The sequence below is a fragment of the Bos grunniens genome, chromosome 18 (genome assembly GCF_055505025.1).
Source record: "Bos grunniens cultivar Pamir isolate PY7600 chromosome 18, Bosgru_T2T1.0, whole genome shotgun sequence".
NCBI classification, from domain to species: Eukaryota; Metazoa; Chordata; class Mammalia; order Artiodactyla; family Bovidae; genus Bos; species Bos grunniens.
Window position 1 is genome coordinate 11,731,206 of NC_141182.1, and position 27,836 is coordinate 11,759,041.

General features: G+C 64.4%; 1 protein-coding gene across 20 annotated transcripts in view; it reads left to right on the forward strand.

Moving 5' to 3' along the window:
- The window catches only part of GSE1 (Gse1 coiled-coil protein), a 395,294-nt gene that overhangs the window by 343,252 nt on the left and 24,206 nt on the right, over nt 1-27,836 (forward strand). For 9 of the 20 annotated variants that reach the window (XR_015145319.1, XM_086350182.1, XM_086350180.1 and 6 more), the window contains one exon: nt 21,273-21,491. The exons of 3 other annotated variants lie outside the window; for them this stretch is intronic. Coding sequence is in view for 16 of the 17 variants with exons in the window: in XM_086350182.1 (XP_086206308.1) it covers nt 21,273-21,491 (219 nt within the window). In the remaining variant the exon portion in view is untranslated. Of the gene's footprint in view, nt 1-2,463; nt 2,783-2,862; nt 3,038-3,559; nt 3,681-4,876; nt 5,126-21,272; nt 21,492-27,836 lie in introns of those variants that run through there. 8 more of the 20 variants (XM_086350186.1, XM_086350187.1, XM_086350188.1 and 5 more) reach the window with 8 other exon arrangements.

Consider the following 27,836-nt stretch of genomic DNA (forward strand, 5'->3'; position numbering starts at 1 on the left):
GAGAGGTCCGGACACCCCACCCCCTCGCATTTGCCCCCAGCTCTTGCTAAAGATCCTCCTTCCTTTCCCTGACCCCAGGAGCTCCGCTGTGTGGCCTAGCAACCAGTACTTCACACACTCCTCCCCATCTTTCCCCCAGTATCTGAGACTGCAGCCCCGTGCGATCTGTATCTAGAGTGGGATGTGGTGCCTGGAGAGATGAATTCCAGAGGCGGGGATGGGAAAAGCCTCCTTGGAAGAGATAAGATTTAAGCTGGGCTTTGAAGAATGGAGAGAATTTCTGGGCCAGTGATAGCTAGCTGGAGAGAGAAAGGGGACTTCGGAGTGTGAGTGATGGAGGCTGGGCGGCAGGGCCTCCTGCCGAGACGGGATGGGGGGGTGACGGAGGGGGTGGCAGGGCAGGCCCCCTGTCCGTCATCCCTGAGGCCCCTAGTGGCACCCTCTCCGCTGGTAGCCTTGGGGTGGGTGGACCCATCATGCAGAGGGACTTGCAGATCCCAGGGCTCTGGGCCATGGGTCCCCCAACCCTCCTGGAAGGGAGAATGGTTTTCAGACCCCAGGACAGCTGCCTGGTGTGCTACAACCCTGCCTCGCCCTGAGGTATCCGCAGCAGTAGCTACAGAGAAATGCTGCTGAGTACAGGAGAACAGCCAGGGTCTGGATCTGGCTTGGAGCGAATGTGTGTGCCCTAGGCAAGTTAATTAACCTTCTCTGGTCTCCTCACCGGGCTTTGTGATGGAGGTCAGGAGGCCGCCTCGCAGGGCCCAAGGGGATTAAATGACAGGAGTTGAGCAGCTCTGGCACATGTTAGGTGTTTGGTAAATGGCAGAAGTGGACCTCCCTTCCCACCTGCACTGACGGCCAGGTCCCTGACGCTTGTTTGTCGATCAGGTGCTGAATGGGGTGGCCAGGGTGATGGAAAATGATGGTGACATGCAGCCCTCAGGTGCTGGAACAGCGGTTTAGGGTAGACAGTGCACTGAGTCCTGCTGATCCCAGAGAAGGCAGGGTGATAAACAGCAGGACCTATGCAGGCTCTCCACCCCTACCCCCGGCATCAAGGGCCCAGCACAGCCCGGGCTGGACCCGGGCCGGGACACCTGCACTCCAGGGAACCTCACCTGGCCGGTGGGGGCCTGGCTGGTGGTACTGGTAATGGGTAAGTTGCCCACCCACCCTCCTGTCTTTCCAGCTCCTGGGTGCCTTGAGGTGCCCTCCCTGTCAGCGCCTCTCACCTCGGGCCTGGTGTTTTCAGTTCTGTATTTGGGAAGGCCAGTGTGTTTGCTGAGTGACTGAATGCCCACCATGTTGGTCAGTGGCATCGCTTTCTTTCCTGCAGATCCCTCGTCAGTATCTCTGAGGGTCAGTTTAAGGAGGGGCTTTTACTTCACTGAGGGCTTCATCGTATAGGTTTCCCGAGTTCCAGGCTGCTCACGGGGCTTCCCTGGTGGCTCATCCACGGGTGATGCAGGAAACCCGGGTTCAATCCCTGGGTCAGCAAGATCCCCTGGAGGACGGCATGGCAACCCACTCTAGTATTCTTGCCTGGAGAATCCCATGGACAGAGAGGAGCCTGGCGGGCTCCAGTCCACCAGGTCGCAGAGTCGGACAGGATGACTGAGCGTGTGAGCTGCTGGAGGTGGGCTGGATTTTGAAGGAACCTCCTGAGGAGGTGCTCAGCCAGGAGAAGGCCTCCTGATCTCTGCTTCCTGCTCCAGTTAATTTGACCCCAGTCGGGGGTGTGAGCGGGCACTCACCAGCATCCTCTTGCCCCTAGCACCAGGGAAACAGGATCCTGGTGAGCTGGGTCATTGGGGCGGGTGTCCCCACTCCGGGAAGGGTCCCCATTTGGCCCCCCCCTCTGCCATGGGACTGACCATGGCCTTCGGTAAAAGTTGCCCTTTTACTCCAACCTTCTTTTTCTGTCCGGTTCCCAAGCATCTGGGGAAGAAGGAGAGGAGGGCTGAGCCCAGGGAGGGCTCTGGACCGGCTACGGGGTGGGAACAGGCCCCACCGGGAGGGGAAGAAACGCCCCTGAAGAAATGGAGGGCTGCCAGCCCCAGGCTGAGTGGCGGGAAGTGGAGGAGTCAAGCCACCAACCTCGCTAGCGCGGAGCGCACGGGCTGCGGGAGAGCAATTCTCACCCTTCAACCCGGAGGCCATGCTCCGGATTACTGATTTCCCGGGGCCGGGCGCACCGACAGCGAGTGTCACCCATCGCCACCGTGCCAGCCCGCCTGGTGGCCGCCAGCATTTTTCTGGCCGGGGGCGGACAAGCCAGCTCGCCGCTGCCCCCGTGCGGCCGCGGGGCGTCCCTGCAGCTCCCCGAGGCCTCGACGGGCTGTACTGGGAAAGGGAGACTGGTTGCAGGTGTGAGCAGCTCCCAGCACAGCTCCCATTGCACCAGTGTGTGCACGTGACCTTGAGCAACTGCGGCCTCGACTTCCTCATCTGGGAACCGGGATCAGGCTCCCCGTCCCGCCATGCAGCGGAACCAGATGCCTGGGAGGGGGCGGGGGAATCTACCAACTCTGAATAAAGTAGCCAAACGATGAACCCAAGTGGCCACTCCACAAAATTCTGTGTTTTGCCACGGTGGTCCTCAGACATGTGGAAGAACTTGACCTCCCCCTCTCTACCACCACCATCAGGGTCTCCCCAGGATGAAGGGAAATGAGCTGGCCCACCGTGTCCTGGTGAGAGAGTTGGAGGGTGGGCCCCAGCGTCCAGACCTGGGGACGGGGCTGGGAGGAGAGTCCGATCCAGGTGCGAGTTTTCCTGCGTAAGTTACTCCCCCCGCCCCAGCCTGTAGTCCAGGTGGGAAAGTGTGGGACCCGCCCCCAGAGGTTTTTTAATTTGGTTTTTCAGGCCCTAGGCCCTTGGTTGAATTCTCCTGACTCCTCCCTCCGCCCCCCCTCCTCCCGGAGACTCCCGGCGGCGATGGAGGCACCGCGTCCTCCGCGCCCTGGCCGCGGTGAGTCTGCTGTCCCCTGCTGAGTGTGAGTTCCCGGAGGCCGCGCCGTGGAGACACCGTGTGGTGCGTAAACGAAAGCGTCCGGCGGAGGCCTAGGCCCGCACGAGGGAGGCGCGGCCCGAAGCCAGGCGGTGGGGGGTGAAGGGGAAGCGCCCCTCCCACGAGGTGCCAGGGCCGGCCGGCCGGCCCCCACAGGTAGGAGCCGGTAACGGCCCCCGGCTCGGCCTCGCAGGTCCGTTTCCCTTTTCGTTTGTGGTCGGCCAGGAGCCTTGTGCAAGGCGAGGGGCCGACCCGCGTGCCCTCGGCGGAAGGCGGAGCAGGGGAGTGGGTGGCTTGGGGGCGTCCGTCCGCGCCCTGCCCCTCGCCCCCCGGGCGGGCGGGCACCCAGGCGAGTCCTGCTCCCCGCTGGCGCGGGCTCCGACTGCTCCAGGCCCGCCAGCGTCATCGGGAACAGATGGATGGGGGGTGGCAGGCGCCCAGCGCTCCCTCCCGTCGCAATCCGGACTGGCGCGGGGAGGGAAGGGAGGGCGGGAGAGGGAGGAGGAGAGGCGGGGGAGGCTGGGCCCGCGGGGACGGCTGCGTGCGCGCCTGCCAAGCGCGGCGCGGGCATGTCCTGGGGCAGGTTTGGGGCTGGCAGAAGCGCGGGCTGGCACCGGCGGCCGAAAGTTGAAACCCGCAGCGCGGCGCTACGGCGGGGTGCTGAGGGGTGGGTGCTGGTTTGCCTCCGGGGCTGCAAAGCAGGAAGGCTGTAGATGGAGAGGATTTTCAAAAAGAGGATGTACAGGCAGAGACCCCGGTGCATCCGAGCAACCCTGGGAGCTTGGGACGCGCGGGGTCAGAGCGCGGGGCGCGCCAGGGCCAGGGGGCGTCGGGCGAGGCGGGCCGCCATTGACCCGGCGCTTCCCGGAGACGCGGGGCTGGGGGCGGGTGGGGGGTGCCGGGCTGGTCCTCTGCGCCCGCCGCCGGTGGGGGCGGGGAGGCCAGGGCCCTCCGCTCTCGCCGTGCCGCCTGTGGGTGCCCAGGAATTTCAGGACGCTCCCTGAGTCATTCCAGTCTGTCAAGTGCCTGGGTGAGGTGGTGGTGGCGGTGGTGGTGGGGTGCCAGGAATGGGGAGGCGCTGTTCTGGGGCCGGAGGCCCAGTGGGTCGTGCCAGTTTCTGGAGGCGGGCGGCCTCGCCTCTGACCGCAACCCCAGCTACTTAATGACCCCCCTGGCGGAGCGGCGCCTGCGTGGACTCTCCAGCCGCTGGGACGTGAGTTCTTTAAAAGAACTACCCCGCCGCCCCCCGCACTGTGGCCTTCCCCAAAGTTACTTAGAACGAGAAGGCGGAGCTCTTGGAATTTGGGGGGAAGAAGGTGCGTAGGCCCGAGTCCTTAACATTCAACTCTTTCAAATTGGGAGAGTTAAGAGCGGCTGGGGAGGAGAAAGGCACACAGCCTACTTTGTCTGCCCCCTCCTGCCCCCACCCCCCAACACAGACACCAGCTCCGAAAAAGTTTTCCTCTAGGAGGCCTCCAGCACACGTGAGTTTGTCCGCTCACTCCTCGGGGGGTCTGCTTTGTGGCACACGCTGTTCTCGACGCTCGGAAAGCAGTCGGGAGACGCGCACGGGCGCTGCTCGCCTGGTGGGCGTGTTGAAAGTGACCGCTCCCAGCTTTTGGAATCCAGTGGCTGGTCTCGGACACCAGTGTAGGTGGGACCCCTGAGCAGTGAAGCCCGGGGTCCCCGGGAACCTGAGGGTGGCACTTCCCCTACCTGCTGGTGTCCTCGGCTCACCTGGCCGGCCTGTCTGGGGAGGGGCGTGTGCCCGCGCGGGTGTACCCGGGCGCCGGTCGGTGCGCGCGCGCGAGCGCGTGTGTTTGCGGCTGAAACCCGACACCTCCCGCTGGCTGAGGTCAGAGAGCCGGGAGCGAGCCAGTGGCCCGAGAGTGGGCGGCGTTGCGCTTGGGTGTGTCCTCGGCGGCGGCGACAGCAGCAGGTGTTTCTTGGCCGGGGCCCCGGAAGCTCCACCTCCCCAGCGGGCCAGAGCCGCCGCCGCCGCCGCCGCCGCCGAGCAGCCCCGGGTGAGATAAGCAGTTTAGACAAACACTGGGCGACGGTGGCTCCAGCATGTGTCAGCCGAGGCGGAGCGGCGGGGCCCTGGCATGAAAGGTGAGCGCGTCTAGCTGGGCGGGCGGCGGTCTCCGCGCACGCCCCCACCCCGCGCGCCCGCCCCCCTCTCCTCCAAGTTCGTGGGTTTCGCGGGGGCGGCCGCCAACGGCTCCGGGGCAACTTCCCCCGGAGTGTGTGCGGCGATAAGAGCCGGGCGGGCAGGCCAGCGACCCAAGGCCCCGCGCCCCGCGGCTGGTCGCAGCCTGGGCGTCCGGCCTCCAGGGGGGGCTCGGGCCTCCCCGGGGCTCGGGCTCGGTGGCTTCGTTAGGCGAGTGGTGCTTTACGAGCGTGCGGCGGGTGGGAAGCAAGGGAGCTGGGGGGCTCTCTGTGAGCTGTCTACGCTCCAGAGCCGGAGTGAAAACTTTGCGGCGGCGGGGGAGGGAGCGAGGGGGGCGGCGCTGCGCCCCCGCGGCAGGTGCTGGCGGCGGCTGCGGTGGGCGGGGGGCATCGCCCGCTGGGGCCGCGAGGTTGGGTTTTTTTGTCTCGCTCCCCTCCCCCTTCCCTCGGAGCTAGGGAGACCGCCGGGAGGGCGGGACTGCAGCCTCCAGGTCTCCGACCCCCACGCCCTGCTTCCCAAGGGCGCGCCCCGGGCTCCACGGCTTCTCCCCCGCTTCTCTGCTCCCCCCCGCCCCGTAGGAGCCGGTCCCCTGCCCCTCCTCCCGCTGAAGATGGCTGCCCCGGCCTCCGAGGTGGGAGGTGATTGCATCCGCCGCCCCCCACCCGCGCTGCCCTTTCCCCCCCCTCCTCGGCCTTTCTTGCTCCGCCTGGATGCGCCTCCCCGCCCCCAGCCCGGCGGCCGCGCTGATGGGCGGCGAGTGGCCCGACCGAGTGGAGCCGATTCAATTATATTGCAGCAGCAGAGACACCTCGTCGGCCGCCCGCCCGCCTCTCCAGCAGGCTAATTAAATTCCCTCCGTGGAGGCGGAGCGGGAGTCGGGCTCGTCCTCCCGCCTCCCCCCCTTCCCACTCCCCCTCCCGAGTTTGGGGTGGGGGATTAATGGGACCCCTGAGAAGTGCGCAGGGGAGATGGAGGCGCGGGGTCGTGGGGGGAAGGGGTCGTTCGGATTGGGTGAAGTGTTGCCGCGATACCCCCCACGTGATGGACCGGGGTCCCCTGCCGGAGCGACGGCTCTTAAGTTTGGAGGGCTGTGTGCGCGGCGGGGGAAGCACCTGCCCGCCGGCTGGTTGGTGGATACTGGCCGAGTTGAGTCGATTTGGCTCTTGTTTTGTAAACTAGCCTTTGTCTGGGAAGTGCGTCTAAAATACATTAAATCCTTGTTAACCCCTGCAGTGCCTTATCTGGGGCCCACACAGGCTGTGGTTTGGAAACAAAAAGCGGGACCACCAGATGAAACAAAAAAGGGCTTCTTTTGTGAAAGGCTGGAACAAAGGGCCCCCGCGGATCCTGGGTGGGAACCTCCCTGCCTAAGCCGATTTCCAGGCCGGAGGGTGGGGGTGGGACGGAATGGGATGGGAGGGCAGAAGGTCTCCGGTGGGGCACTTGGGTCTCCGGAAAGTAGGCCTGCTGGACCTTCTCCCCCTAGTAGAAAGTTGGGTCGGGGGGAACCCCAGGTGAACAGGCTGCCTGCCTCTGGGCCTCCCTGGGTGTTACTTCTGCTCGGGGCACGTCAGCGTTGCTCAGCCTGTGTTTATGGGCGCCTCCACCCGCGGGTATGGCAGAACCTGCCGCCTGACTCAGCCGGGCCACGCCACAGGTGAGGGGCCGCCGTGTGTCATCCGGCAGGGCAGGGAGTCGCTGCCCCGCCCGTCCCGGGCTCGGCAGGCCTGGCTTTGTGATAACAGCTACACGGATACTTCCAGCGGGCCCTTATCGGGGCAGTCCTGCCCCGCTGCCGTGAAAGGGGGTGCCCGGCTGGCCTCTGTTACTTTGTCTCACTGCATGCAGAGAGGAGGGAAGGGGGCCGCAGGAGCCAGCCAGGCCTTTGGCACTCTTGATTTTCCTTTTCCGTGAACCTCGGGGGTGGTGGAAATCTGGAGCTGGTGAGCGGGTGACCGAGGTCAGCCCTGGCCTTGGGAAGGGAGGCTGGGAGGCCCGCCCCGATCTGCGGGGCATCGGGCAGCAGGCTGCCCCTGACGGCGCAGGCCCTGACCTGCTAGGGACAGCTTCCCAAATCCTGCCTTGTCAGGGTTGAGCAGGGTTTACTGATCCCTCCGTCTGGGTTTGCTGAGAGTTCCCCGGGTCATGGCTCCTGTCCACCCGAGGCTGGGAATAAGGAGGTGGGGGCCTGCAGGAGCCCGCAGCAAGCAGCAGACCTCTTTGGAAGCGCCGATGGCCTTTATTCAGCCATGCCCGCAGGCGCAGGCAGACCTTTGGCCTTCATTAACTTCCCTGTCTCTGGGGGAAGGTTAGGGCCGGCAGAGCCCAGAGAGCCTTGGGGTTTCTGAGCAGAAGCAGCTGCCCGCCTGTGGGTTCAGCACCTCCGGTTTCTGGCCTGAGGCGCCGAAGCAGTCTGCACAGCGCCGCTCTGTGGCAGGTTCGGGTCCTGCACCTCCAGGCTGAGCACCTCCCCAGCCGGCTCAGTCCCTCGTGGCCCTTGACCCTTTGGCAGCTGGCGTTCCCCTGCTCCGACAGAGGAAGGATCCCTGGGCTCCAAGCCCCTTCCCTGAAGGCGGGGGGGGGGGGGGGGGGGGGGGGGGGCGGTGCCCTCGGATTCTGCTTGCGCAGGTGAGCAACCCTGGCTGCCAGCTCTCTCCTCTCACCCCAGAAACTCGTAGGGGCTTGTGGAGTCAGCCAGCAAGGCAGGTTTTTCCTGGCCCCGTCGGAAGGCTTGGAATTCCCAGCCTGGGTTACTCGAAGTCCAGGCGGGCTGGGCTTGGTGGTAGCACGTTCATTACCTCTGTTATGGCAACACGGCCGCCTCCAAACCACAGGGCTGCCGGCTGCGGCCCGCCCCCTCCCCTCGGTGCGCCGGTGGAGCTGTTTTTCTAACCTGCAGGGATCCGCGTCTCAGGTGACATTTCAGCTTGGCCACGCGCTTTAATTTCTCTCCTCTCTCGCCCAGAGTGGTGTGGGCTGCCGAGCCACTGGCTCCACTTCCCCGTGCTGGCCTCTCTCCCCGGCGGAGGCCACAGGCGGGAGGTGGCGCTGGGGAGTGTTCCTGTCAATGAGAATTTATTGAGCGCCTCCTCTGAACTCAGCCCTTGCCCGCCGCTGGGAAGTGTGCACACCGATAACACCGCATCCAGAGCGGCCCTTTGCACGCCTGCCAGGGCGCGCACCGGGGGCCTTTTAATCTCGCCTCGGCAGCGTCTTCTCCCCACCGTCCTCTTGACTTGCGCCCCTTCCCCCAGCAGGGTGGAACCGTGGGCGATCACGCTCTGTGCCCCGCCCCGTGCCCCGCCCCCCCCCATCTTTGCTGGGCTGCTCCTCTGTCTGCCATTCCTGGATCAGGGCGGTCAGCTCCAAGTCCCGGTCCCTGAGACCGGCTTCCTGTGCCCCTCCCTTCCCGAGGCTTTGAGCTGGTTTGGGGGAGGGGGTGACCCCTGCAGAGCTAAGGCAAATGAGAGCAGCCTGGGCAGGGGAGGCTCTGGGACAGAGGCCAGTCGGCTGCTGGTGGGGGAGGGGACCGCAGTTCTGAGGGTTCGTGGAAAAGAGGGCATCTGGCTGAACCTGAGGCTTTGGGGGATCCCAGTGGAACCTTGGGGGGGAGTGTCTCTGGGATGTGACTTTTAACTGAGGAAGAAGGTGTTAGGGGAACAGGAAGCCCCCAGACCAGGTGCTCATTCTTGGCTGCACTTTAGATTTACCCGGGGAGCTTTAAAACCCGGGGCCAGACCTGTGACAGGTTAAGACCCACGTCTCTAGGCGTGGGGCCCAGACATCTGTATTTTATGAACCCGCAGCTGAGCTAGAAGGGCCTTCTGCTGGGGGGTGGGGCACAGTTGGGAAGGAATTCCTCTTTCTGGGGGAGGTGGGGGCCTGATGCTTCTGAAGGAGAACCGGGATCCCTCGTGGGAAGCCAGAGTCCGCTGGGAAGCCAGAGTCCGCGGTGTTTGCCGGGGTGTTTGCCCTAGAATGGCCTGGGGCTGGGTACCCTCCCCTGGCCATGCTCTCAGCCCCATCCCTGGGTCATGGCGGCCCTGGGCTTTGTACGAACCCAGGGTCAAATCCTGACGCTGCTCCTCCTGCCTGCCCCAGGCGAGGTGCTCCTCCTGTCTGCCCCAGGCGAGCGGCAGGCCTTTCTCCTGAAGGGACCTTCAGGTGCTGAGCTGTTTGGACGGTGGCTCCTGTGTCTGTCTGGAGCTCCAGCCAAGCCTCCAATTCTGGAACCGGTTCCTCCAGCTGGAGGCCTTGATGCGTGTGAGGAGTTGCACGTTGGCGAGGCTTTGGGGCGGCCAGACCAGGGTGGGGGCGTCCCCTGGGCAGATGCCGCCGGCCTCCCCAGCACCGTCACTGCCCCCAGCTGCTCCCTGTCTGTAGGATGGGCCTGCGGAGGCCTTGTCAGAGGTGAGGGCTCAGATGTTATGCGTGCCACCTGCCTGCCCCCGTGGGTCCGTGCAGGGCGCGGGCTGCAAACCTCAGGGGCCTGGGGTCAGCCCCCAAGTGTCTGTGTCAAGTGGCTGGTCAGTCCCTGACCAGGGTGTTCCCACCACCCCTGGCTCAGCCTGTACGACCATGCGCGCTTTCCTGTGGGCCTCTATGGTAGGAACAGCCACGGCCCCCTTGTTCTTGGGCTGTTGGGAGTTAAGTGCTTTCTTATAAAGAGCTCAGAGCAGCGCCTGGCACCAAGGGCCCCTGTGTACGGGTTTGTCAGAAGCACACGGTCACCCCTGTCTCTGGCTCTAGGATTCCCGGGACTTGTAACTTCCGAAACCCAGAAGGCTCTGTGCCCCTGGCCTCTGGTCCTGCCACATTTGGTGTGGGCGGGGGCGGCGGTGGCTGCTTCTCCAATCGAGACCTCCAGGCTCAAGGTCCACACCAGCCCCGCGGACCCTCCCCAGTGGGGATGGACGCTCCCCACCGGGGCCACACCCACCCCAGGGTCTTCATCCCATGCTCACACCACACCAGCCCCTGTGGACCCTCCCCACTGGGGCTTCTGGTGTCGCACCCCCCCACCCACCCTGGTCTTGATCCCAGGCTCACACACTGGCCCCCTCCCCAGCAGCAGCTTGCCTGCTTGTTGCCGGCCCGTGTCGGTGGGATTGCACCCCAGGTCAGCAGGAGGGAGGTGAGATATGCCCTCCGAGCCCCAGCCCCACCCTTCCCCGAGCTCAGATGCTTCTGTGGCCACAGGCAGCAATAAAAGAAATCGATCAGCAGGCTTTCGGTCAGGTTAAGCCGTCCCGAAGGAAGATCCATGTGTCAAACTGAGGAGGGCCGGGCCTGCCGGGTCGGGGGTGGGGGTGGGGGGGCAGGCTCCTCTTTTGTGCTAACCGCAGTCTCCTCTCCCCCTGAACTGAGCCCGAGCCCAGGGCTCCACCTGCCCTGCCACCCTGCCTGGTTGAGGGGCCTGGCAGGCCGGCTGCCTTCATGTGACGTGGGTCACGTGGGGTCACTTCTCGCTCCGCTGTTCATCTTCCCCGGAGGGTCTGACTTGCAGGGTAGGGATTACCCCCACCGACTGTTAGCCAGGAGATACAGGGGGGTCCCATGGGGCCTGCCTTCCTGCCTGCCATCAGACAGCTGGTAAGCCGTGTGAAACGGGAAAACCAAAGGGTGTGAGTGGATTCGTCCTGCTGAATTCCTGGCATTCATTTATCTTTGTGCTTTTGTAACTTTTACATAGGGTGTGTGGTCTCTCTCTCTGTTGACTTACAGGTGAGGCTGGGCTAGACTAGACGTCAGAGGTGGATGCAGGTGGAGCTCAAGGTCTGCAGGTGGGGATGCTGGAGGGACTTTGAGCACCCCAGAGGCACTGGGGCCCTGTCCGCTGCCTCCTCGTGAGTAGGGGAGGGTGGGCTGCCCCCATTTAGCAGCATAAGAACGCTGAGGCTCAGAGTCGGCCCCCGGGGTTGCGTTCAGATGGCCTTGTGTGAAGGATTTCTGGTCAGCCCTGCTTGGACTCGCCAAGGGGAGCAGACCTGTGGGCTGAGATTGTAGGTTTTACATCAGCTTGACGGCCAGGTCTCTCCTTTGCCAACACGTTGACGTAGCTTTCTGCAGCCTGCATTTCACCTAAAAACAGGTCTTGTGAGACTCTGAGACTCTGGAGGGCTCCCTTAGGAGGCATGCCAGTCCCGGGAGCCTGTCACCTGGACCAGGGAGTGCATTTTAACCAAACAGCTGGCTTCCTAGCTGAAGCTGGCAGGTCCGCGTTGCCTGCCTGCCTGCCTTCTTGTACCCCGTGTGGTGGGGTGTCAGGGCTGGGCTGCCCCAGCCAGGGCGCTCAGCAGACCTTGGGTTTCACCACTGCAGTTTCCAGCAGTGTTCCTGGCACATGCAGTGAGCCCCCCACGGGTGTGTTGACACCTCAGGATTGAGTGTTGGATAGATTTTGAGAGGGGAAAGGGCTGGGTGTGAAGGCTTGAGACATCTTTAAAAGACATTGGCCAGATTCCTCCAGAAAGAGCGGCAGGGACTCGCCTTTCTGCCCGCCAGCACAACCCAGACCTTTGTTTACCTGACTCTGGTGAATGGTTCCCTCCACGCCCCTCAGCCCTTGGTTTCTAAGGATGTCCATCCTCCCCACTAGGGGAGGAAAAAGCCTGTGACCAGCCTCGCCTTTTGCTGCACCCCTGGCAGGTTTTGGGTAGACTGGACCACTTCTTGCCCTGTGATCCTTGACTCCTAGGACGTGGTACCCGTGAGAGCCAGTTCTGGCCCCAGCATCCTGCCTGAGGCACTGGGACCTTACACGTTCCCGGTTGGAGCCGTGGGGGAGTTTTTGTTTGTTTTTTTTGAGAAAGTGAAGGATTACTTAGGCCTCGGCAGTTGGCTCAGGAAGTCGGTGGAGGATGGCTGTGGCCGGCTTGACCTGGCTTAGGACACGGTTGGGACTGGGGAGCTCATGGCTGGTGGCTTATGACTGTTTTTGCAAACTTTTACCCGGTGGACCCGCTTTGAAATGCATTTTGGCTGCAGGGTAGTGTTTTTGTCCCCCCTCGCCACCCAGTGGAGCATTTTCGGACATCTGGGCATGGTATGTGGGGCTTTGAAGATGGTGGATGAGCCCGGGTGAGGAAACACTGTTAGAGTCTGGACCACAGGACCACCTTAAGAACTTAGTATCTTACCTCTGACACCCTGAGCCTGGGTAGAACATGCCAGGGGAGAGTGTTGGTACTTGGGGTGTAGAGAATTCTGTGCTGTAGGTGTCTGTAGCCTGGGTTCTGGGATGCCACGCACCTCCTCACACACATCCCTGTGGGTTTACGGATGAACTGTTCTGGACTTGGTCAGACTGACTGCGTGCAGGATTTGGGGTTGGGGGTGCGGGGGACTTGGTCTGCCCCTTTGAACCCTGTTGAGAATGGATCTTTTGCAAAAGCAACAAAGCATAAGTTGAGGCCAGGTCCTGGCTTTGATTCAGGTGGGACCCACCCGCTGTTGACATGTGCCAGGCTCCCCCCCGAAGCTGAGGGTGGGGCTGGACTTCTTTCTGCTGCGTCTGGATGGACAAGGTGCCAGTGTCAGAGCTGAGCATCCTGGCTGCGCGCACGTTTGTTAAGCTCCCATGGACCCAGTTCATCCCCAAAAGCCGCGTGGCTTCTAAACTGGCGACCCCTCTGGTCTTGAGTGAGCCCACCAGCCTGAGAGTGGGGAGAGTGGGACAGACTGAGGGGGAGTTCCCACTCTCGGGATATGGTTGCTGGCTCCTGATTTTCCAGGGGAAATTGGAAATCTTCATTTTGACCAGAAACCTCCAGTTTTAAGTTACCGCCCATCAATTCACATTTAAAGATGTCTTGACTTTGCGCCAAATAACGAGGTTGCTGGATGAAAGTGGCCCCTTCGCCTCTGCCCGCTCCTGCCTAGTCCCCGCCCCCAGGGGTGCTGACGGGGACACTGAGGCTCGGGGCATATCGGGACCGGACAGGCCCCTGCTAGGAAGTTTGGGGGGCCGGGCCCGGACCCATCTTCTGGCTGGCTTCCTAGCTAAGCCCCCGACTTAGCTCCCGGGAGTCCTGCCCCGTGACACTCCGGAGTGGCCCGCCTGCCTGGGCATGACACCAGGCGCCTTCCTTCTCCACGTTCAGCTGATGGACGTGAGGGCGGGGCCGCCGTGCCTGTTCCGTGGGCTGAGGACCTCCCAAGTGCCCTTTGAGGCGGGGGTGCAGGTGCACAGGCCCGCCCTATGGACGGCTTTGCCAACCCCCCTGCGTACGGAAGGGGCATGGGTGCTCTGCTGCGTGTCCCCCTCTCACCTGAGGGGTTTAGACACCCGGGGCCCGGGCACACCCCGTCGGCAGCGGCCTCACGTCTCATCTCCCAGCCAGGTGTCCTCCCTTCGGGAAAAGGGCCTTGACCCCTGCCCTGTGGCCTGTTGCCCCACCTGCCTGCCCTGGCCAGCCGCTCCGTGGAAGCTTGGAGCGCGCTGCCGCCTCCTGGCCGGGTTCGGTTCCTGTCCTTTGGGACCTCTGACCCCAACCCCAGCCAAGTCCTGCACCCTGAACCTGTGAGCTCACTCAAAGGGCTCCTTTGTGGGGAGGTGGCCTGGTTAGTTCGGGGCCCTTGGGGACACCAAGGAGTCACTCCAGGGTTGTCGGCTTGGCGCCCTCCAGCCCCGAGCTGCCGCAACGTGGGGTTAAGGGGTGCAGCCCAGAGGCAGAGCTGCTCTTCCTCCCTGATACCCTCTTTAAGGCGATGCGTGTAGGTGGGCCTACGTGGGCGCTCCAGCAGCCTGCGGGATGGGAGGGGACCCCTAGCTAGGGTTGGGGGTGGGGTGTCTTTCTAGTGTCTTCTTATTTAAAAGGAAATTGCCAGCACAGCAGCAAGGAAAACTGGGTCCCCACCCTGGCTCCTCAGCGTGCAGCCCCCGACAAGGATGTGACTCTTCCAGCCTCAGTTTACCCATCTGTAGAGTGGGGCCAGGATGGGCCACGTTAGGAGGCTGCTTGGCTGATGAGGGGTGAGGTCTGTTCCTGGACTGACTCTGAAGGGTGACGGCGATGCTCTGGGCACAGCCAGGCCTTGTGGTTGTCAGTGCTGACGCCAACCGCCTCTGGGGTGCCCTCAGTGCCAGCCTTGACCCTGTCCCACAGCCTTTTTTGCCTTAATCATGCACTTCCCCAGGGCTGTCTCTACCCACTCCGCGCCCCTCCCAGGCTGCCCTCCGTCTGCCCATCCCAGGCTGCTCCAGACACCACCCGCTTGGAATAATCACCGTCAAATGTCGCTGCCATCTGCTGCCTGACTTCCGTCCTTTGCCTCCACCGGAACCTCCGGGATCCCTCACGTCTGTGGCCTTGAACCTCAGCCGCTCACTGGGCTGTCCTGGGAGGCCTCCATCGGCAGGCTGCCCAGGTCCAGGCCCTGCCCAGCGCTCTCCTCTCCACCCCGGGAGCCAGCCTAGGGGCCTAGTCCCACCCACACCTCCCGGCTCCCCTGGCACCCCTGTCCTGAGTGACAGGCCTGTGTGGGGTGTTTGTCCTGAGCACTCTTCTCCCTGGGACCCAGTTTCAGCCTCCTGAGAGCCCCCATGCCCCTCATCACTGCCGTGGCAGTGTGTGGGCAAGGCCGGGGAGAACCCAGAATGCTGCACACCCCCCACCCCACCCTGTTGACTGCAGGGCCCTCCCTGAACCCATTTGTGGCAGCTTTCCCAGGGACCCCAGAAATGAGCTCTGCAGACGGCTCAGCCCGTGGGGCTGGTTCTGGGAGTGCGGAGGGCTTCCATTGTCACTGACTGGGGTCCTGGCAGACCCTCCGTGGCTCCTGCCTTCCCAATCCCCTAGTAACCACGCAGCCGCATGAGCGAGAGGACTGCGGGGGAGGGCGGCGGGCTTGTCCTCAGATGAGCTGCCTCTTAGCGTTCTACTTCTGAGCCGGGGTTGGCGCTGGGCACACGGGCCCACGGGCCGGCCTCGTCTGCCCCCCGCTCCCCGTCCTTCTCAGTGGTTCCGGGTCAGGATGCAGGCTGTCCTCTGCTCCAGCAGTTAGTGGTGGACCGGAGCCTTGGGGAGGATGTCCAGGTCTGGGCAAGAAAAGTCCCCCGCCACCCGGTCCCCTTAGAAATCCACAACCCAAGGGGGTGTCCTTGGAAAAGAACAAGGGGGTCTAAGGCAGGCCACCTCTGTGCATCCAGGGGCCAGGACGCCTTCCCAGGCTCTCCCCCGGTGCTGCCCCCGCCCCCACCCCCAAGAAAAACTGCTGCGTGCGAGTGAGCTCAGAACACGCCGGAAGGCAAATATAATGAATGTGTTATGAAGCTGCTCAGGCTCCCGGGTCACGTGGTGCCCCACGCCGCCATCGTCTGCCTGCCTGCCGGGTCTCTGCTCAGGTGACCCCGGTTCGTTAGGGCTGCACAAGCATCGCCCTTTCGGGGTAGGGGGCGGTGCGTGGAGGCCCAGAGCTGGGGGACACCTTGTATATTTGTTCACAAACATTTCTGTCTGCGGTAATGAAGAATTACCGAGAGGGGTGATTAGAGAACCCAGGTCTGGACTGCGCATGCAGAGCTGACTGAGGCCCTGCTGGGCCCGGCCTTGTGGGGTGTAATTACCCCGGGGCGGGGGGCGCTGTCAGGGGAAAGGGGTGGATCGGTGCTTGAACCGGGAGCCAGCAGAAAATTCATCTCAGCTATTAGCTTGTAATTACAGAGCATGCAGGGAGCAGGCCCGAGGTCTGGGGCCGCGGAAGAGCGGGATGAAAGGAAGCGGTAATTACGGGTCCGCGGGAGGCGGAGGGCGGCCGCGGGCTGATTAATACACCCTCCGCCTGCGGAGCGGGAGCCCGCCGCGAGCGGGAGCCCGCCGCCGCGTTTAATGGAGCGTCAGGGGCCTGCCCCCGACCCCCCGCCCCGTCGTGCCTGCTGTCGCCGCGCCTTTGGACAGCAGGCTCCCCGATGGATCGGGCTGTGTTCTGAAGCACCAGGGACGAGGTGGTTCTGGAGAATGTCCACGGAGCCGCCAGCCAGGCTCGCCCCTTGGCACTTGGGTTTTTCTTCTTTACCTTTTGCTTTGCTTTTTGAAGCTTTGTGCTGCTTCTGGCCATATTAGAGACCTGGGAGGAGGAGAGGAGAAAGTATCGATTAAAGACACCTCACTTTGGTAGAAGGTGCAGGCATTGGCAAGGGGCCTCCACAGGCCTGGCGGGCCTTGCTTCTGAACACCAGTGCCATCCAGGAGGGAGGGGCCCGGCTGATTTTGGGGGTGGCTTTTCCTCTCCGGTCCCCCGCACTGCCTCAGTCATGGGGGTCTCATCTCTGGGTGTGTTGCTGTAGCAGCTCTTTTTTCTGGGGTCCCGGGGCGGCAGCTGATGGTGGCAGGTGGGGGGGTCAGACAGCAGCCTGTGATGCAGCTGAGATGTCCAGGAGGCCCCCTGAGCATGTGTGTGTGTGTGCACGTGTCAGGGCGGTCGAGCAGGAAGGGAGCCTGCCCCAGCCCTCATCCATCCCTGGCCTCCATGCTGTGGAGCCTGTTCCCAGCTGTTAGGATGATGGATTTACATGAGCTGATAATGTAGACGAGAACCCAGTTGATGGCCAGGAGCGCAGAAGTTAATGAATACCTCTCTAATGAGTGGGGGCTGTGCCCCTGCTCTGCGGGGCTTCTCCAGGGTGCCAGGGCTGCCTGAGGCCCCCTCCCACTTCCCCTTGCCCCTGTGGCTTCCACGGTCAGGGTGGTGCCTGCCTGGGCAGGGCTGGGGGGCAGAGCCATCCTGAAGCAACCCCAAGGCTGCAACTGGGGGCGAGACCCAGAGATGGGGACTGTGATCTTGCGTCGACCCCCAGCAAATTCAAGGTGACCCTTCGCAGGGTCCCCCACATTTGGCCTTTGCCTGCCTGCATCCTCAGTGCAAGGGGGCTGTCACCCCAGCGGCCGGTGGTCCCTCGGGCCCCCTGCCTCCCCTCCCCGCCCCTCCCGGCGCACACAAGCTGAGGAGGAAAGCTAATTTTAGACTGCCCTAAGGAAGCTGCTCATTTGGAATCCTATTTTAAGTGGCCTGACATCAGCAGAGTGGCTTTCCTGGCTACAGGATGCTCCAGAGCCCACAGTGACCACAGCAGGGACACTCGCTCTGGGGGACCCTCAGGAGTCCCAGGGGGCTGTCCGTGAGGTGCTGCAGGGGTGGGGTGTCGCTGGGTGCCATGAGGAGCCAGGCACTGACATTCAGCGGCAGCTCTTTCGGGAAAGGGTCAGGGGTGCACCTTCCTCCCAGGACCCTGGTCGCCAGGGAAAGGCTGGGGCTGTCAGTGTTGGGGTTCTGGCAGGGGCACCCCAGTTCCCTCAGCTCCCATGTCTGGCCAGCGGAAGGCCCTGGTCTGGGGGGAATCCCCACCAGGAGTTATTCCAAACTCAGGCAGCCAAGTCTCTCTTTCTTTGAGGGCACCCCATTTTTAAAAAACCTGGTTCACTCCAGAAAAGCTGGAACACAGGCAAGGAAGTTCTGCGTTAAAAACATAGAGCGTTTTTAACATAGAGCTAAAATAATAAAATTGTTCCTCTTGCTGACACTCGAAGGTCTCCACCCAGGGCCTTAAGGGGTGTGTGATGTTTTGGGGGTCTGACCCTGGGTTTGCTTAGTGGCTGCTCCCTGGCACCTCTGTACCATCCTGCCCAGTGCTGGCAGCTGGTGGTCACAGCACATCCACCCAGGTCACCAGCTGGCCAGTCTGTCACGTGGCCGCTGGGCAGTGACCTCAAACCTGCCCCCTGGGCCGAGGGGACAGGTCCCTGGGAGACGGGGGACCTCTGCGCCTGCCTCACGTCCCCAGAGCAGGGCTGGACCTGAGCCCCGACCAGCTTCCCGTCCGTGGGACACGGGTGCTGTGTTCAGGTAATCCCAGCCCCGCTGGTGACCTTCTGTCGGCCCTTGGGCCCAAGCCTGGACTCTCCCATCTGTTAAGTGGGCATAATAACATGTTTCTTTAAGAGGCTGTAGGGTTTAAAGGGTCGTGGCCAGTTCTCTTAAGGAATCCCGGGAAGGGGGAGGGAGGTGATGTGAACAGCACCAGAGGGTTCTGTTTTGGAGACTCTGGGTGAAGAAGACACAGCATGTCTGCAGATGGTTGAACTGCACAAAGAAAGGGAGAGGGACGTTGAGAGTCCTGTTCAGTGGAGAATGTGGTGGCCCTCCCCGTACCAGTTAGCTAACTAGCGCTGCGTAACAAACCATCCCGAATACAGACGTGCTGGGCTCCGGGAGCAGCTGCGCTGGGTAGCTCTGGCCCAGCGCCCCTGATGTAGTGAAGCTGGTGCCTGGCCGTGGTCCCATCACAAGGCTCCCTGGGGCTGGAGGAGCCACTGCCTCACGTGGCTGTGGGTTGAAGGCCCCCATTCCTGGGACGTGGGATCCCCGCGCAGGCGCCTCTGGCGTCTTCACAGCCTGACAGCAGGCTCCCTGCAGCCCACGTGGTCCAGGGAGCGCAGGGGGTGGCCAGGCACTTTGATGACCTCACGTTGGCAGTTGCCAATCTTCTGCCGTTTCCTGTTCCCTGCAAATGAATCTGGCCCACGCACGAGGAGAGGGTTAGTCCCCGCCCGTTGCGCAAACGAGGGACAGACTTGGACCCACTTCGGAACCACCGCGGCCAAGTGACCTTGAGCTCTGAGTGCATCTGTGCCTCTTGGTCTTCCATGGCGGTTTGGCCTTGGACTGGGCAGGTGGGGTCATGGGAGGGCGTCCTGCCCTTCCCCCCCACCCTGGTTCTTCCTGGTGAGAACGCCCAGGAAATGGGGTTCCAGTCCTGATGTGCTGCTAAGCCATGTGGCCCTGTGTGGGGACCCCACACACTGTGCCTGGGCTGGGGGCCCTGCAAGGATGGCGCTCCATCATATGTCATGCCCCCCATCCTAAAAAAAACCATTGGCTCACGGAGTGGGTGCTGAGGGCGCTTTGGTCCAGAGCAGGACCCAGCAGGCTTCTGGACCACCCCAGTCAGGTCCTGCGTGGGCTCCATCCCTGGGCCTCCCTGCGGGTAGCAGGACCAGAGCCCTGGGCCCCTCTGTCCCCGGCGTCCTCTGTGTTCACTTTCAGCAGCCAGTCCTGCCCAGGGGCAGGCAAAGCTGATCTGTGGGCGCCTGGCCCACCCGGGAAGGGATGGTGGTGGGGAGGGCTTTCAGGGGTGATGGCTGCACATATCGGGCAGCTCAGGTCGTCTGCCCAGACTGACCCGTGCGGCCTTGGCCTAGCCCCTGCCCATCCAGGCCTGGGTTTCTGCCCCGTCCACTGACCGTCAGCGTGACGACACGAGGAGGGGTCCTTGAGATGTGCCGGGCCTGCTGTGAATCACCTCCTGGCACCCTCGCGGGATTGACTTCATGAGGTGGACTCTGTCTTCGTCCTCACGTTATAGATGCAACTGAGGCCCAGAGAGGCAAAGGGACTTGCCCAGGGTCACACAGCTAGAGGCCCCAGAGCTGGGATCCGGGCGCCCACTGTGTGCGGCAGCGTAGTCTGTGCAGAGCTTGTCCTCCAGGTGCCCCCTTCCTCCTTGCTCCAAGGCTGGTCCACACGGTCCTGTTCCCTCATTCCGAGGAGAAGGGGTTGGGGAGGATGGGGTGTTGGGGAGGGCCTGGGACTGAGCTTCTGGGACATGGTGGGCCTCCTGCTCAACTGCCCTAGCAGCTGGCCAAGTGCCGGGGTGGCTGAGAGAGCACTCTAATCCAGAGCCTGTGGGCCGTGGACCTGTCCCTCCACCCCCAGGTTCCTTTGCTGGGCTGTGAGGCCTGTGGAGTCGCCTGTACTCTGCCCTCTCCCCCGCTCCTCCAGAGAGGTGGACGCACAGGGTCAGGGCCGTGTCACCCGCCGGCAGCTGGGAGGCCAGCCAGGGTGCTGGCCGCGGGCGCCAGGGCTCTTGTGGGGTCCTATGTCCCCAAGGTGTGAGCCCTCTCCTGAGAGAAGGGTCCCTCCGAGCACGCATTGGCCTCTTGAACGCCCCTCTCACAGTCATGGCCGTTTACCCTTTGCGCCCCCGAGATCTCTTTGCCCACCCGCCCTGCAGGGGGGGCGATGGGGGCCGCAGGCCAGTTCTCCAGGACTCAGGGTGCAGGCTGTGTTGTCGGGGCCCGCAGTTATCTCTGCTGGCTGCCCGCGGAGGGGCGGGGGCCCCGGGGGAGGCACACGTCCCCGCCACACTGCCCTCATGGGCGCCCTCTGGCTGCAGTTTCCAACCCCTCCCGGAGCGCCCCAGGTGGCCGGCGTTCCCTGCCGCGGTCCTCCCAGCTCTCTGCGCTTCTCCTGCACTCAGCCCATGGCCTGCTGCCTGTGAGGCTGTAGGCCTCGTTTGCACCCCTCGAATGTACGCACAGGTTGGGAGCGGGCACAGGCAAGGTGTCCATCGAGAAGGCAGGAGACACGCCCGCCAGCCCGTGAGGAGCGCGGCCTTTGTTGATGGGGCCCATGGGGCCCGCAGGAGGGCGAGTGTCCTGGGGGGGCGGCAAAGGCTTAGGGTGTCCCCTTGGTAAGCTCCTTGGCCAGCGTGGCCGAGCCTGGACCCCCCGCCCCCGGGGGGAGCCGTCTAGACCTGCCGCCTTGCGTCTTCAGTGTCTCGGTAGGCTCTGCGCCCGGCTGGACTGCCACGGGGGCCTCAGCGGCACTTCTCACCTGCCCACTTCTCACCTGCAGGGAGCCTTCTCTGTGCAGGCCCACTTTGTCCCCCGGGGGCTTTGAGGTTCAAAGGGCAACAGCAGCCGCACATGAGGGCCCGGCCGACCCACCCAGGACAGGTCCCTGCGGCCTGCCTGAGCCTGTCTCCTCTGGGAGGAGGAACGCTGTGCGCCGGCGCCCGTCTGCGGGACGTGCTGGAGGCCCTGCCTGTCCTCCGGGGGGGTCCCCGCTCTGGCCCTCTTCTTTCCGCTGGCCTTCCTCTCTTTCTTGCGAGAACGCTGGGCTGGGGTCCTGGGCCCCGTAGTCCTCTGGGTGTGGAGTGCAGAGGGACGTTGGGGTGGCAGCCCCCCTCGCTCCACAGAGCTGGCTCTGCCCTGCTTCGCCTGCCCCCCGCCCCACATGCCCGGCTGGTGCCCGCTCTGGTGCTGGGCCCTGTGCTCTCGGGTGACTCTGGTTCTTCTCTTCCTGTTTCAGGCATGAGCCATGAGCCCAAGTCCCCTTCGCTAGGGATGCTCTCCACCGCGACCAGGACCACCGCCACCGTCAACCCCCTCACCCCCTCGCCACTCAATGGCGCCCTGGTGCCCAGCGGCAGCCCCGCCACCAGCAGCGCGCTGTCGGCCCAGGCCGCGCCTTCCTCCAGCTTCGCCGCCGCCCTGCGCAAGCTCGCCAAACAGGCGGAGGAGCCCAGAGGTAAGAGGCGCGCCCGTCCTGGGCAGCCGGCCGAGGGCGGGGAAAGCACGGTCCCGCCCGGTCCCCGGGCCTCTGGGCGCAGGGCGGGCTCGCACACCAAGTGTCCACACTGGCTGGTCTTCCTCCTGCTGCTGCTTCGCGGCGGGGACGCGCTTTCCTGGCTGCTGAACCCCACTCTCTGTGCTGTCTGCTGACTTTCTTCTTTGCTTCAGGAGCCGCCGAGGGGGCCCTCCGCCGACAGCAGTGGGCATGGGGTTGGGGTTTGCAGGCGCCATACTGCTTTTAGAGCCCCCAGCCTGCTCTGGGGCCTCTTCCCAGGAGGCGTGTGTCCCGACGTGTTCCCGAGTTGGGGGCACGGCACACCCACCAGTGCCATCTGCACACCCCACCCCTCCCTGTCCCCAGGCAGGGGTCTTGTGGTGTGGACAGGCGTCCCCCAGGGGTCTGGAGCCCTGGCTCCTCCTGTCACTGGGGCAGTGACGTGCTGTGTGGCTTTTGGCAAACGCTGGCCCTCTCTGAGTGTCAGCCTTCCCGTGCATACAGCCTGGCTCCAGGCCCTTCCAGGATGACTGTCAGCCTGTGTTAGTCCAGGACAGGGGCCGCCGGCTGCACGAGTGGGTGGCAGGCAGTTTGCCTCAGAGCTGCTGGGAGGCCTGGGCCGCTACGGTTTCCAGCGCGGGCCTCTCAGGTACCCTGTAGGTACCCTGCTGTGGGGGGGGGGGGCGGCGGGGGGCGGCAGGGATTCGACCTCCTGGGCAGAGGAAGCGGGGACCCTGGGTGGTCTGCCTCGCCCCGAATGTCCAGGGCTTGGTGGTGTGTGTTCCAGGGCCCTCCGGGCACCCTGAGAACACGCATCTGTCTGTATCGACTCGGGGGGTCTCCAGCTCAGCAGAGCGGACTCTTGCTGTGATGGGTGCGGCGGGGGCCTGCTGCTGTCTGACTCTGACTTGTCCGCACCCCTTTTCTGCTCACGTGGTCGCTGGGCAGAGGAGGGAACGGGGTAGACTGGATCCCAGGGCAGGTGGCTGTGGGCCCAGGAGTCCAGGCCTTTGGGCCTGGTTTCTGCGTTGCCAGGGTGTCGCCTTGTGGCTAGCGTCCACCCGGGCGAGGAGTGGGCACAGTGGCTCCAGCCCTGAACTGGGGTCTCTTCTGAGTGGATGAGGAGGCCCCCCCGAGGCAGAGTTTGCCTGGCGGCTCCCTGCTCTGGTATCATTGTCCGTCACGTTCCAGGAGGCAGAGAGACGGGGCCAGCACGGCCTCCACGGACAGCTGTCAGCAGGCCGGGGACGCTAGGGCCCTCTGGCTGAGTCACCCCCGACCCGGGTATCAGGGCTTAAGCCAACATCCGTGTCCATGCCTGGGCAGCTGAGCCCGTCCCGGGGTGACACCACCTCCCCACACACCCCGCCATCTGCAGAGGACTAGACTCCCACGGGAGCCCTGGGTGTGGGGCGAGCCTGGCCTCGGTGGCTTTTGTCTCCTCTCCGCTGGCCCCAGCGTCCAGCTCGGATGGTGAGCCAGTGGGCAGCCCACGTGCCAGAGGCTGTTGGGCCTCGCTGGCCGGGAGCACTGTGCTGCAGGGGACCCGCTGCCTTCGGCTGTGGTCCAGGTGTTTGCATGACGCCCTGGGAAGGGTGCCCGAGGACTTTGTGATGGAGGGATGGGGCGGGGTGGGCCACGCGGGTCCGCTCTCAGGCTGTCTCTGGAGCACGGCGTCTGCCGCTGGCTGGGCTGATGCGTCCCCATCACCCGGATGAGGAATCCTGGGGCCTGGGGAGCTTGGGGTCTGGACCCCAGGCTGCCGTGATGCTCGGTGTAGTTCCGCTGTGCGTGCTGGGCACCACAACCTCGTTTCTGGCTCGTGGGGCCACAGGCCAAGCCTGTGCTTAAGTTTAAAGCTATGGTGATGAGCTCAACATGGAACGCTCCATCTGGGCAACCCCAGTGGGGCTTTTGCTCTGAAGAGCTGAGCCCCGTCACTCTCTGGAGCCTCCTCCAGGCCACATCCCTAGGCCTGGTCCCCGTTTTTTTTTTCTCATGGAGTCACCCCCAGCTCTGCTGTGCTGTTCCCGTCTGTAGAATGGGCCGGCAGCCTGGCGGTGGCCCAGTGTGCAGGGGGGCGGGAGGCAGCCTGGCGGTGTCCCAGTGTGCAGGGGGGCGGGAGGCAGCCTGGCGGTGGCCCAGTGTGCAGGGGGGCGGGAGGCTGAGGCCCCGCGGGGTCACGTAAGGAGCCTGGGATCACAGAGCTGCTGAGGACGCGCCAGCTGTCCCTTGCTGCTGCTGCCTGGGCCTTTCCACGTGGACCTGGAGGAGCCGGGCTTAGGACGGCAAAAGCCTGAGCATGGCCCTGGCAGGGAGAGGCGGGCGTCCTGCACCCCTGCCCGCCCCAGCACCCCCTGCAGCGGTGTGGGGAGCACACGGGGGTCTTGGCTGGCAGCTTCTGGGAGCTTGGAGGGCTCTGCGGGCACGAGGGGAGGGCCGGCTGCCCCGGCTCCCCTGTCTCTCCACCGGAAACCGGAACGGCCAAGGGGGACACTTGCTGGGCTTGGTGATTTGGAGCAGGGGGGGCTCAATTTTTCTCTTTGTAAATTTCTTATAAAATTCATTTCTAAAAGGACACAGTTCAGCGGGTTGTCACGCGTTCAGAGTTGTGCGACCATCATTTTATAAAAATTTATTAATTTGTCCAAGTTTCTGGCCGCCCTGGGTCTTGGTTGCTGTGTGCGGGCTTTCTCTAGCTGTGACGAGCGGGAGCTACTCTTGGTTGCAACGCACGGGCTCCTCACTGCCGTGGTGTCTCCAGCTGCAGAGCACGGGCCCTGGGGCGCGCGGGCTTAGTTGCTCCCTAGCTTGTGGGGTTTTCCCAGGCCAGGGATCGAGCCCGTGTCCCTTGCATTGGCAGGCAGAATCTTAACCCCTGGACTACCAGGGGAGTCCCAGCCATCACTTAGTTATAGAACGTTCTGTCTCCCCAAAGAAGCCTGCCCCCCTCCCATGCCCTCCCCCAGCCCTGGCAGCCCCGATCTGCGGCCTGGCCGCCTGCTGCCTGTGGGCACACATGGCCCCGCTGCTGGCTGTCCGCATGGGCATCCCCCCAGGTCTCGTGGCTTCCTGCGGCTGGTTGGCACCACACTCCTGGGTGTGAGGGGTGCAGCCAGTGAGGGCTCTCCCATCCTGAACCGGGCAGTGACTGTTCGTTGAGCACCCGCTCTGTGCCGGCGGCCCCTTGCTGCGAGAGCCCTGGCCTCTGTTCTGCGTCTACCTCTCTGGAGGACCTGGCCGCACTTCAGGCTTGGCTGGCGTCCCGACTCACAGGCCGTGGAGCAGAGATGGAAACCACAGTCCTCCTCCAACTGCCGCATCCGAGTCCGCCCTCCCAGAGACGGCCTGACACGGCCTCCACTTCGGCTGTTCCTTCAAGGCCCCCTGTGCCCGCAGGGTACCCTCAGGGGGACTCTCCCGCCCTCAAGGGTGCAGCAATCCCTGCACAGGGAGGACTGATGGCTGAGAGAAGACAGTCGAGGCTTTGGTCTCCCCACTTGCCGCCAGGCCCGTCCCGGTCACCTCATGCACCCCAGGTGCTGGCCATGGCCCTGGGCGCCCCGACTCCCTGAGACCCTCTCCTCTGCCCCTCTGGAGCATCTCGTTCTGAGAGCCGCGGCCCAACTCTCCCGTCTGCTCCTGGGCTGATGTCTTTGCTCACGTCGTGCCTCCAAGGTGCAGTTTAAAAATTCAGCGCAGAGCAAGTAATCCGCCTGCCTTGTTTGCTCTGCCCCCAGAGAGCTCGCGAGCGGGAGACGGCACGCCCCGCGGGAGGTGTCTTTCCTGGGGCCCTGCCTGGTCCCCATCGGCCGGCGAGGGGCCAGGGATCTGTCCCTGGGGGGTCCCGACGTGCTCGGCCCTGTAACCCACTACGGAGGGGGGCGCCCCATGTGGGGACACGGACGTCGGCAGGTTCTGTGTCCTTGCTGTGTGACCCGGGCCCGGCGCACGACCTCTCTGAGCTGCTGCCTGTTCTCGGGACAAGGGTGGTGCCTGCCACGTTGATCATGAGGGTTCAGGAGACCCACGCTCGCTCCAGGCACGGTGCCTGCGGGTGACGGTGCAGGGCCACCCACACTGTCACCCCACCCCCAACGCGCACAGCCGGGACTCAAGGGGCCGAGCGAGGTGGGTGCGTCCACGGCTGAGGGCTGGCGTGGGTGCCCCCCACGCATCCTTTGCGGGGAGACCCTGTCCTGTCGGGGCGAGCTGCTCCTGTGTGTGCCGACGGACCTGGGCATGACCAGGCCCACACAGCACGTTCGGGAAGGAACCTCGGGCTGCAGGCGTGGGCCTGACCGTCACCTTGGTCTGCCTGTTCCCGTGGGGCTCTTAGCAGTGACGGGCAGGGGCCGCCTTGCACAGGTTGGGGGAGCGGGCACCCTCCTGGCGAGGTTGGAGGTGGGACTCTGCCCACCAGCAGTGCAGCCACCTGAGCCAGGAGCGAGGTGGGCGCTTGCGGTCTGCCGCCTGAAATCCGCCTCTTTTCAGGAAAACAGCGAAATGGGGCGGGGGTGCAGGGACCGGCAGGGCTCGGTCTACAGCCCCGTCTGTCTCGTTTACAGGTGTGAGTGTGAGGGGGCATCCTCAGCGCCTCGCCCCTCCTCTGTGTCTGGGCCACGATTCCAGGGAGAGCAAGGCCGAGGGGAAGGGGACCGAGCCTGCTCTGGAGGGGCGCCCGGCCCTGGGCCGTTGGGACCAGAGGCCTCCCCAGGCTGTGACAGGGCAACAGTGTCACCCCCAGAACCCGCCTCGGCACCCCCTCTGAGCCCCCATGGGAAGCAGCACAGACACCGGCCTTCCCGCTCAACCCCGGGAAACGCATCTTGTGAGAAGAAACACCTTTGCTGGTTGGGGTTTGGTGACGCGGCTGGCAGTCCTGGGAGCAGGCGTGTGTTGCCCCCTGGTGAGGGGGAGAGGCTTCAACTGTCCCCGCCGCGGAGGGGCCGGCAGCCCTGCGGCTCCCTCAGCAGGGTCTCCCCGAACCCACCGTGGGCTGGACGTGTGCCCGCTGTCCCCAGCCTCTGTGTCCTTACGATGCGGACTTCACCTCCAGGGCTCACTCGTGCTCGCGGCTGCAGGTCGGGGGTCCCTGCCGGTCCTGGGTGAGGTCTGGGCAGGGCTCAGCTGTGGGGGCCCCTCCACATGGATGCTGGTCCTCATCCCTCATCCGTCACAGCGCCTCCCACCCTGCCCCCACGGTGCTGCCCTCGGCCCCAAGAAGCTCAGGGCACCGGAAGGCGGCCCGAGGGTCCTGTTTCAGGGACGCATCAGGGGTCCCTGTCCCTCCCCCCGGGGAGGAGGGGAGGGGGACAGGCTGTGAGGCTGAGGCCGGGCCTGGCCTCCCCGCTCAGGGCGGGCCCTGGCACAGGAGCCCTGGTTTGGGGCATCCAGTTGGTGCTTAGCTGTTGTCCCGGTGGCAGGTTGGGGGTGCATCTGGGAGCTGACGGCCTCTGTGCTGCCGCTGTGACGTGTTTTCAGGCCGCACTCCTGCCCCCGTGGAGGCGACTCTGGGGTCTCAGCTGTTAATGACGGGAGCCTGGGCAGCCCCGGGCGCTCACCTGCCGCGTCAGAGATGGAGGGGACGCAGAGCGCTGCACGCTGCCACCCCAGCCGCCCCCGGCCCGCCGACGCCTGCCGCGTACGGCGGTTTATCACGGCTGCCCTGAGCCCGGGGTCGGGGGCAACGCTCACTAATAGGCCGGTGCGTGGTCAGGCATCGATCCAGCTGCTGAGTGGCGGTGGCTGGCCCATCCCCCAGGGGCCAGGCTGCTAACTGCCCATGGCCTCCGGATCCCGTCACCCCGTCCCCAAGTCCCACCCGCCCCCTTGGAAATGGGGCCTTCTCACTCACTGCCCAGCGCTTGGAAATGATGCCAGTCCACAGAGATCTGCTGGTGGCGTGGGGTGCAGAGACGGAGCAGGCGGCCAGGCAGCAGGCAGCCCTGAGTCCCCGCGTGCAGGCGGCGGGGTCATCGGGCCTCCCCAGTGTGAGGCTCGGCTCCCCCACATCTGCCCAGCCCTGGAGGCTTGACCCCGCTTCCCCCCTGGGCAGTGCAGCCTCTCCCAGGACTGCTCGGGGTGCTCGGTGCATCCGTTTTCTTTCTTTTTGGCCTCCAGAGAGCATGGCCCGATGTCCCTCCACCCACAGGGTGGCCCTGGGCGCACAGGCGGTCCCCCCTCCTGCCCTGTGGCTCCGTGTCCTTCCAGCAGCAGCGGGCGTGGAGGGAGGTTCGGGTCGGCACTGCTGACCCGTGTCTGGGTGGGCCGGGGCCCACTGCCCGCTGTGCGGGTCCTCGGGGC